The following is a 10,001-nucleotide window of genomic DNA, read 5'->3' as shown; positions in this document are numbered from 1 at the left end:
ACGGACTGGTTCCTCCTCCTTACCTGTTGTAGGGGCAGTGGTAGCGGTGCTGGCAGACATGGTCGGTGTAGATGTTCCTGGAAAAGAAGCATTATAAAACATAAAGCTGCACAGGAGTTGTCTGGCAAACACATGCACAGCCACCCTGATCCCTCGTGATGCAAATGGAGGCTGGAAGTTCAACCTCTTTCGTACTTGGGGATGATGCTCCCTGCCAGTGTTTGGAGAACGTCTTTGGGGCTGATACTGATAGTCCCAGGGCAGGTATTTAGTAAGAGAACCGGGATGGCCGAATGGACGCAAGCCCTTGTAAGGAGGTAGAGGAGCCACCCCACTGCCCACACAAGGCCAAGGGAACGAATGAGGGAGCTTCTGAGTTGCTTTTGCTCCCTCTTCTCTTCTCTCCCCTCTTGAGGATGGGTATTGAGGGGAGGATCCAAGACCTTGGGCTTCCTTCTGTAAAAGCCGGCACTCCCCCGGAGGGACAAAACTGCGAGGGAAGCAGTCAGGAAGAGTTTCATATCCGGGTGGAAGCAAAAAATTGCAGTGTCAGCAAACCGGCTGGCTTTTACAACCTCCCTTAATCACAACAGCAACCACGAGTGAGGAGCCCCACTCTAATTACGGATCCTACCCCCCATGTCACCGGGTCATGCATGAGGGCTGGCCCAGGACACTTCTGTGGGTATCACTATTGTTCAGCTTCACACCCATCTTTCTGGAGCACAGCGCTCCTGCTCCCTGCTCTTCATGTTCAGACGGACTGGTTCCTCCCCCTTACCTGTTGTAGCGGCAGTGCTAGTGATGGTGGTAGAGGGGGTCACTGTAGATGTTCTCACTGTAGATGTTACTGGAAAAGAAGCATCATAAAACATAAAGCTGTACAGGAGTCGTCTGGCAAACACACGCACAGCCACCCTGATCCTTCGTGATGCAAATGGAGGCTGAAAGTTCAACCTCTTTTGTACTTGGGGGTGATGCTCCCTGCCCAGTGTTTGGAGAATGTCTTTGGGGCTGATACTGATAGTCCCAGGGAAAGTATTTAGTTAGACAACCAGGGATGGCCGAATGGATGCAACCCCGTGTAAGGAGGTAGAGGAGCCACCCCACTGCCCACACAAGGCCAAGGGAAGGAATGTGGGGAGCTTCTCAGCTTCACACCCATCTTTCTGGAGCACCGCGCTCCTGCTCCCGGCGCTTCATCTTCAGACGGACTGGTTCCTCCTCCTCACCTGTTGTAGGGGCAGTGGTAGCGGTGGCTGCAGGGGAGGTCGTTATAGGTATTTCTTTAAAAGAAGCACCATAAAACCTAAACTTGCAAAGGAGCTATCTGCAAACTCAGGCCGACGGCCGCTCTGATCCCTCGTGATCATATTTTTTATAAGTGCCATTATTGTCTAGCATTCAGAGCTGTCTTTGGAGAGTTGAGTCCTTTTGTCCTCTGCTCTTTATTTTTCAGACTTCCTGGTTCTTTCTCTTCATTCATTGGAGTTACAATGGTAATTGGAGATGTAGAAAGGAACAACAGCATAAAATGTAAAGCTGCCCAGGGCTGTTTGGCAGGAACCTACTCCAGTCCCTATTGGGGGCAATCAACATGGGAAGCTATTTTTATAGTAACTGGGGATGGGAGCCTCTTTGCTCAACCATTGGGCTAAATGAGCTAAGGCTGATTCATCACCTCAATGTGCAAACCTTGTGGAATAATGCTCACATAGTAAGGTGACAAGGGTAGTTCAGGAACGGATGTAGAATTGAATTTTTCTTGCAGCAAACAAACTGGTTTTGCTAGACCTTTCAAAAGGAAGAAACCCTGAGACTGAGAAAAATACCTGGAACATCTCAGCCAAAAGAATAAGGAGTTGAATAAGGTTTCACCAGAGTCGCACCAAAAAATAAAGTAATCAAGACACCTTATCTGGAAGCTTTGCTACCTACGTCACAGCTATTAAATGATAATTTTCTGCATCAGTTTATACACTCATGCTATTGTCTGCCTCCTCCCCTATTGCTATGACCTAAAAAACTAACTAGCTTGTACCTTTTACAGGGGCATTTACTGACTCCTTCTCTTTTTGTAAACACGTTTTCACTCTTGCCTCTTGCTCATGGGTAAAGCAGTCCTTCATCTCTCTTGTTTCTTGTGCGGGTCTCTCATCCAAATGACCAAGAGGAAACATTAATGAGACATTATTCTGAATCCTCCAGAAAATTCAGGGTGTGTCCAGACAGACATGGTTGAAACTACTTTAACTCCTATGTGTTCTTGGCTATATTCTGGGAGAAGACAACCCTGCCTCCATATCACTTCTGCTCCACGTACTGCCTCTCCCCATCTTTTCCAACAACGTCTGTCTTTCTTCACCCTTTCTTGTAGGCCAGAGGTAGAAGGCAGCAGTGACTGTCCCTCTGTCCCTTCCCATACTTTAAATGCTGATCAAACCCTTTATTGCACCGGCTCATTGTGTTTTGATGACTCTCACTATTGTGTAGCATTCACAGCAAGGAATCACAGCTGTTTTAAGCCCCCTCCGGCCCCCTGCCCCCTCCTGTCTCCAGAGAAATAAGCCCCCTCCTGCCCCCTTGGCGAAAGGGAGGGGTAATAACCCCCCCTCTAAGACACCCTGCCGGCTGGGCTCTGGCCGCACACCTGCCCCGCTGCTGCAGCGGGAGAGGGCAGGGCCCTGGATGGGGGCAGCAGACCCCATTCACGGTGTGTGGGGAATGCAAGCCTCTTCCCAGCGGGGACGTGAGCAGAGCTGCAGCAGACTGCACGGGGCAGCAACAGACTTGGAGAGGGCCAGAGCCCTCCAGCCCCTGCTCTGCCCAGCACCGCCACTGCCACCATGTGCAGTCCACAGCAGCTTTCCCTGCCCTGCAATGCGGGCCGCCCACCAGGAAGGGAGTCGTGCTTCAGGAAACTATGCCAGGGGTGCTGCCCCTATCGTGGTCGCTCCTCCCTCACCGCTCCAGTACCCGGGCAGGGACTGGGACAGAGGCTGGCCAGCAAGGCCCTTTAGGCCAGGGGTAGGGTAGGGGGTTATTCCCCCCTCTGCCTCCAAGGGAGCAAAGCAGGGTCTGCCCACCCTGGCCACCACCAATTACTCTGTGCCCAGGGCAAGCAGTGGGATAAGCCCCCTCCCTCCATGCGTCCAGTGGAGGGGAGCAGGAGAGGGCCTTATTCTGCCGCTTGCCCTGGGGTGGTGCTGGCCAGGGTGGGCAGACTCCACTGCAGTGCCCTGGGGGCAGAAGGGGGAATAACCCCCGTCCCTGCCCGCTCTGCCTCAGGGGGCCATGATGGCCAGTGTCTGGCCATGCCCGGCCCTACCGCTGTAGCAGTGATGGGTGAGCTCCCGGCTGACCCAGCTTGTGTCCATGCCGATGGGACAGGGAGGGGGGAATTAAACCTCTCTCTGGCCAGTTCAGCCAAGGCTACTGTCGGCGCTGACCATGCCAACACTGCTGGAGCAGCCAGCACGGAGAAGTGCAGGTCCATGCTGGTGGGACAGGGGAGGGAGCGGGGGAATAAACTTCTTCCCTGCTCCCTTCCAGGGCCAGCGTCTGACCAGACCCTCCTGCCCCTGCCTGTCCCTGCTCGGGCTGGGGAGCAGAGGGGCGAGGCCAGCCCTGCTCCACTGGAGCAGAGAGCACAGCCCAACCTAGGGCCGTAGAGCATTCTGGGATGCTGGGAGACTCTGGTTTAACTTAAACCAGGAAGGGGTCTGGGACAGACATTGCACAATCCAGTTTGAGCTCAATCAGTTAAGTCTGATACTACATTCAACCAGGTTTATCTCAAACCGGTTTCAGCCATTTTGAAACTGGTTCATGTGCACTGAACTTCTGTTCTGTTACAGGTTTAAACTAGTGGCTGATCACTTAAACCAGTTTAAGTGTAATGTCTGTCCCTAGCTTTAGGGGTTACTGTTATTTCCAATCAGGACCAGAGGCATCAAAGGATCAGTCAGAAAACCATTTTTAACATTGCACCCTAGCCCTGGCTCAGGGGAATCACACCAGTCCATTAGCTGTGGCAGTGTCCATGGACCGAGGTAGTTCACTTTCACTTCCAAAGTTCAAACTTGAAAGCCGTGTATGCTGAGGCAGTGGTGGAAAGCGGCAGGGATGGGCTCTCAGCTAGATAGATTACAAACAGGCATCAAAAATGTTATTTTGGGGTTTTGCATTCTGCACATGAAAGAAGCCCAGGACCAGGTCTTTTCCGGCCGTAAGCACTTTGCAGAAGGCCCTGCAGGCCAAGATGGCGGTGGAGTAGATAAGCTGTGTACACAGCAGACTTTAACAAAGGTCTTGTTCTGCATTTCCGCCACTCCCTACTGAGTCTAGTCCTTTCTTTCAGTGACTTCAAGAAGGCCCAAATCAGTTGTGACATGCTATTTCCTGGCATGTGGTTTCATTGTAAATTATTTTCCCCTGATGCAAAAGAATTAGGCTATTTTTGTTGATGTTATTATTATTATTATTATTATTATTATTATTAAGCAAATGCAGCACTCATGCATGGAGACAGAGGGACAGCCATGAAGACTGGACTCCTGTGTTGAGTTGTGAAACTCTCCAAAAACACAAGGACAACCATAGAGCATCTCGGTGAACAAGGCCACATGGTGCTTTGCATGTCCTGGCTGCTCGAGCCACACCTCATGGTTGTTAATGGGACACTGAATGCTCTTTGGTCACTGCGGAAAATCCCGACCAGTGTCATTTCTGTAGATATAAGCTTCAGTGGCCCTCACTGAGGACTCCGTAATAGATAACCTGAGCAAAGTCTGTAGGTTGATGATGCTGCAAGTTACTTAGTCCAAATGTTCTTAGTGTTTGAAAACCAAAGAGCCAGGTGGTGAGGAGGGATGACCGTAGGCTCAGGAGCTTCCAGTGCTGGGGTAAATGATGGGGAAATTAAGATTGGGGTTACACAGTAATAGAAGTTTCTGGGGGTCTTTGTCAGTGTTTTACAAATGGAATTACTGGTGTGTTGCTCTACTAGGTCTATTCAGGGTGTTATGGACATACCAGTCCTGACCCAAACCCATTCAGGTAAATAAGAGGGTTTCGGAGAGCTTTGGATAAGGCCCATTGTGACGTAACTAGACTACAGGGAATATCCCGAGTCCCTGTGTTATTCCACTCCTCTCTACATGACAAGGCAACCCGCTGATGACCCTGAAGATATAACTCCTGTTTATTGCCAGACGAGTGGCGTGTACATGGCTGCACAGTTCCCTGCTTTCCTTTGTGTTCAATAACTCTTCTGAAGAGATCATCTCTATGGGCAAGATGCCACCTCACCCTCACTGCTGTGACGAACTACGACCAGGAAAGGGAGGGAATCAACACGGTAAATGTTGTGTTTGCAAGGTTACAAGTCAACCACAAAAATTTGGTAAGACAATTAGGTTTGCCTTTCGTTTAACAGGTGAAAGGACATGACTCACCCCTCCATCACACTAATTCTTTGCATTTAAAACTCCACTGAGAGCAGCAGGATGGACTGATTTCCCTGGAGTTAAACTGGTGTCAAGCTGGAGGGATTCAGTGGTGAATCAGGTCCATAAAACAGGAAACAAGTTTCTTAAAAAGCTGAATAAAGCTGAAAGTGGACTCTGGCTCAGTGACGTACCTCCCCTTTGTAACCTGCTCTGAGAGCTAGAGATGATGAGCAATAGGTATGACAAGAAGGGGTGCTGCCCTTTCTGCACGTCTTCTCTATGGCCATGAATTTCACTCAGGTAGTACTGATGATCTCAGGCAACTCTATCGAGTTTTCATTTAACTACTAAAGCCTAAGGAACAATTGCAGCAGCTCATGTGTCTCAATGATTATAATACGTGGCTGTTCATAATAGTAAACAGATATTTATTGACACGTATAATAGAGAATTATGCCAGAAGCTTAAATGGCATCAGACAAATGTGCCACCGTGGCCGGGAGAGTTCACATATAGGATGTTTATCACTGTTACAACTTCCCTTTACTCCTCGATGCCCTAAAGGCTTTCGTAACAACTGTGATTCACCTCTAATGTCCTACTAATCCCCCGCTCCAGTTCAAAACATACCGTACATGAAAACCCAGGGGTGAAGGAATTGAGGCTGATATGCCACGCCACCACCCTGCCACACTATCAACAATACGGAAATAAAGTGGATTAAAGAATGACTCTTGGCCTGTCATTTGAATATTTCTGGTGTTGATTTGATTTGGGTCATTAATCACGTTAACCATTCCTGCAGACCCGTATTGCGAGCCCCTTATGGCACACTGTAAAACCCAATGCAACGCTTTGGAAGTTCGTGATAAAACTCCGATCGACTGAAATGGGCATAAACAACAGTTTGGGGGCTGTTTTCTGGGTTCTCCTTTCAAAGATTACATTTACACTAGAACAAAAAAAGCACCTGCAGCCTTTATTTCTCAAGGTGCTGAAGGGGAACAGTTACTCATTTACTCGTTAAATAGCCCCGTTTCTTATCATCTGTAAAAAAGGCTGAGTTATCACAGTTCAGCAGGTAGGGCCTGCGAAAAGATCTCACCCTTATGTGCAAAACTGAATTTAAAGACAGACGCCATTGTCTGGTTTTGCTGGGCTCTGATAACAACTAAACCGGCTGGCTTGTAGGGACGTATTCAGCGAACTTAATCACAAGCCAGAAGCTCTAAAAAGTCAGCAATCTTCTCCCGGGCATTTTGTTCATTTAACGACTGCCTTAGTAATTGTACCACCAAGGAAAAGTTACCCGTTCACTGGCGCAGATGATCTGATACTTAAAAGCCTCAGAGCAGGAGATAATGTTTCTTACCGTTCCCAGCACACACAGCAGAGCTGAGCAGAACAGCGAGAAGGACGTAGCCTTTCATTTCGGAGGCTGCTCTCAGCTAATCCTACGAGGAAGTGATTTCTCTGCTAATGTTAGCTCACTTAAGATCATTTAAACAGGTACAGAGTTCAGCCTCTAACTGACGTCAGCATTGCGAATGGCAATGAAGGGACAGGTTATTTTGTTTTACCTTCCGCCTCAGACTTTGAGACAGGACCTTGCTACCTAAAGCAATCTTGTTTTAAAATTATGGTTAGGAGAATGGGCTCATCTGCACAAGGAAGTCAATTGTGCAGAAAACCAGGTGGAAATTTACAGTAGCTGAGCTCTTGCCTACTCATTCCTCTAGAGGATAATCTTACCCGGCAGTAAACCAAAGGGTGTCTTCTCCACTTTTAAAATGGAGTAAACCAACCTGCACAACTGTATTCTCATCATGTAGGCAGAGTGTCTGCACGGGATATTAGTGCAGAGTAACTCGTCTGCTGTGCTGTCACATCTTCCTGACTATTCTTGTCGACTTAACTCATAACTTTATTCACCTTAATTTAATTAGTCACTCATACCTTTATTAGTCTTATATGCAAGTGATTTTAATATGCCCAGTGGGATGTCAACTTTAGGCCAAAACATTCACTTTCTATAGAATCATAGAAAATGAGGGTTGAAGGGACCTCAGGAGGTGACATCTAGTCCAACCCTCTGCTCAAAGCAGGACCAGCCCCAACTAGAGCATCCCAGCCAAGGCTTTGTTGAACCAGGCCTTAAAAATCTCCAAGGATGGAGCTTCCACCACCTCTCTAGGTTACTCGTTCCAGTGTTTCACCACCTGCCTAGTGAGAAAGTTTTGCCTAATATCCAACCTAACCCTCCCTTGCTGCAACTTGAGCCCATTGCTCCCTGTTCTGTCATCTGCCACCACTGAGAATAGTCCAGCTCCATCCTCTTTGGAAACCCCCTTCAGGTAGTTAAAGGCTGCTATTAAATCCCACCTCAGTCTTCTCTTCTGCAGACTAATAAGCCCAGTTTCCTGGGTTACAAGGTAACAAAACAACAGAAAACATCTTTGAAGCCACCAAAATGGGGATTGGATTGGACTCTAATTAAGCAGTTTTGTGAAATATTTTTCACCTTCAGCTCATGACAAACTACTTGGGAGCATTAACTACCCAGGTGCCCTTTATAAGCCTATCTCTACCACTGAAAGATTTGAAGTCAGTCCTCTGGGCTCTGTTAGGTGCCAATAGCTGTGTTGTGGGCCAAGTGCACGCTGCCAAACAGTCCTCTCCTAAAAAGAAATAGAGTTGTGGCTTGAGTGTTACCCAAAGCCATACTACCATTGTGGGTTTGGGAAATTAAGCTATAACCTCCCATTGCAGGCAGGGGGTGATGTAGACTACCCTCAAACACTCAGAGTACTCCTGGAACCTGGAATCCCAAGGATCGTTTTATATGGGAAAAGGGGAAGACGAATCAAAACATGAAAATGCTCAATGTACTCACATAAATGCAACTGAGCCATCCAGGACAGCGCAGCAGGACCCAGGTCAACCCCACACTTCCAATCAGTGTCCCTGTGACGTATGGAAGTCCTGGGCTGGTAGTCCCACCACACCCATTCAAAACCCACCCCATGGGTCCAGTTAGACTCAGGTCATCCAAGACCATCGAGGAGCAGCTCTACTTCACTGATATGCTTCATTCCAGGGTCCCATCCTGACGTGCACCAACCTGATTCAGCTTTGGCCACCTCACCCTCTCTAAGCATCTCTCTACCGGCTCTCCCTTCTCTGTCATATCAAACTCCTTGTCTTCACATTCAATGTTCTCAATGTCCTCCCCCACTTCCAAACCACCTGGCATCAAGATTTCAACTCGTGCTTTGGATCAGTCCAAGACGTCCTCTTCCAGTGCAGCCTTGCAGATTTTTCAAACAAACCTCTTCATACAACTCAGACTTTGGAGGAGCCCCCGTAACCTCTGCTAAATGATACCCCATTATCTTCCTTCTGATACCTCCTTAAATCTTTCCTTTGGTGTGATCTCTATTGAAAGACCCAATACCAGTGGGGCGGCTAAAGCGTGATCCTACTGCAGATCATCACGACTCCTGTTGTCTCACATCTTTGACCTTTACTTTGATTGCTAGGTCTGTGGGGTAAGGACCAGTGTTTTGTTCTGAGTTTGTACAAAACCCACGACCCCAATTAACATAATGATCTCCTGGCATTTAAGGCCAGAAGGGAGCCTCAAGTCATACAGTGTAACTCCCTGTATATCACAGGCCACTAAGCTTTGCCCAGATACTACAGCGCAGAGTCTTGTTAGATTAAGGTATGACAATCCTCAAAAGATTGTGCTGTACCATTGTGCTGTAGGCAGAGAACAAGACAGGCCAAAGTGATGTTAATGCTTAAAAGTTGTGATTAAATAATGAGTAATGAGAGCAAATAGGTTCCCTGGAGAGAGTCTAGCTCTATGGAAGTGCCGTCGAGAGGGGGAAGGTCCATGACTGGAAGTCCCCTCCTCCATCAGCTGCTTTGCGTCTTCCAACTACAGCTCAGGGCAGGCTGAGGCCATTCAATGCCTCTGAAAAAATAGGCTACTTGCTTTTTTTTTTTTTAAAGAAATTATTTGTTATCTAAATATAGTCCATTTAAGTTTGTAGATAGATGTATGAGACATCCCACTTACCAGGCTGTGGAAGGCATTCCAGAGAGATGGGTGAGGTTGAAGTAATTATTTAAACCTAACTGCTTTCCTCATGCTCAACTTGAAATCCTTACAGTAGTCCCAGGTTCAATACTAGCTCAGAACACATTACCACAATTACTACCAGGTTTCAACGAGACTTCTGGCCTTTGTGAACTTAACGGACAGTGCCAAGAGGATTTCATGGATTGAAAAGCCATGAGATAGCACTAATAATTATGAGCTACAACCCCCATTGCTGCCCCTTGCTGGCAATGGCATATATAACTGTTGAAGATCTAGCCCTGTATATCTGTAGAAGATAAATTAAAATTTTAGTTCAGTGGTGAGTACCCATTTCTGTAGAGAAGGCCTAAGGCAGGGGTTGTCATCTGGGGGGTAGACATACCCTCAGGGGTACATGAGAAGTCCTTAGGGGGTATGAGCGGGTAGGTGGGGACGGAGCACCT

General features: G+C 47.8%; 1 protein-coding gene across 12 annotated transcripts in view; it reads right to left on the bottom strand.

Moving 5' to 3' along the window:
* The window catches only part of MUC13 (mucin 13, cell surface associated), a 32,068-nt gene extending 25,096 nt beyond the window's left edge, over window positions 1–6,972 (bottom strand). For 4 of the 12 annotated variants that reach the window (XM_006017930.2, XM_025196997.1, XM_025196996.1 and 1 more), the window contains exons 1-3: window positions 6,823–6,972; window positions 782–850; window positions 24–77 (exon numbers count right to left, since the gene is read on the bottom strand). In XM_006017930.2, coding sequence (XP_006017992.2) covers window positions 24–77; window positions 782–850; window positions 6,823–6,880 — 181 coding nt within the window. In that variant the 5' untranslated portion in view covers window positions 6,881–6,972. Of the gene's footprint in view, window positions 1–23; window positions 78–781; window positions 851–1,232; window positions 1,269–6,822 lie in introns of those variants that run through there. The other 8 variants (XM_025196999.1, XM_025196998.1, XM_025197002.1 and 5 more) reach the window with 6 other exon arrangements.
* Between the last annotated feature and the right edge of the window lie 3,029 nt (window positions 6,973–10,001).

This window comes from Alligator sinensis, unplaced genomic scaffold, assembly GCF_000455745.1.
Source record: "Alligator sinensis unplaced genomic scaffold, ASM45574v1 scaffold4_1, whole genome shotgun sequence".
NCBI lineage: Eukaryota > Metazoa > Chordata > Crocodylia > Alligatoridae > Alligator > Alligator sinensis.
Note: the sequence above shows the minus strand (reverse complement) of the source record. Positions and strands in the feature narration are given on the sequence as shown.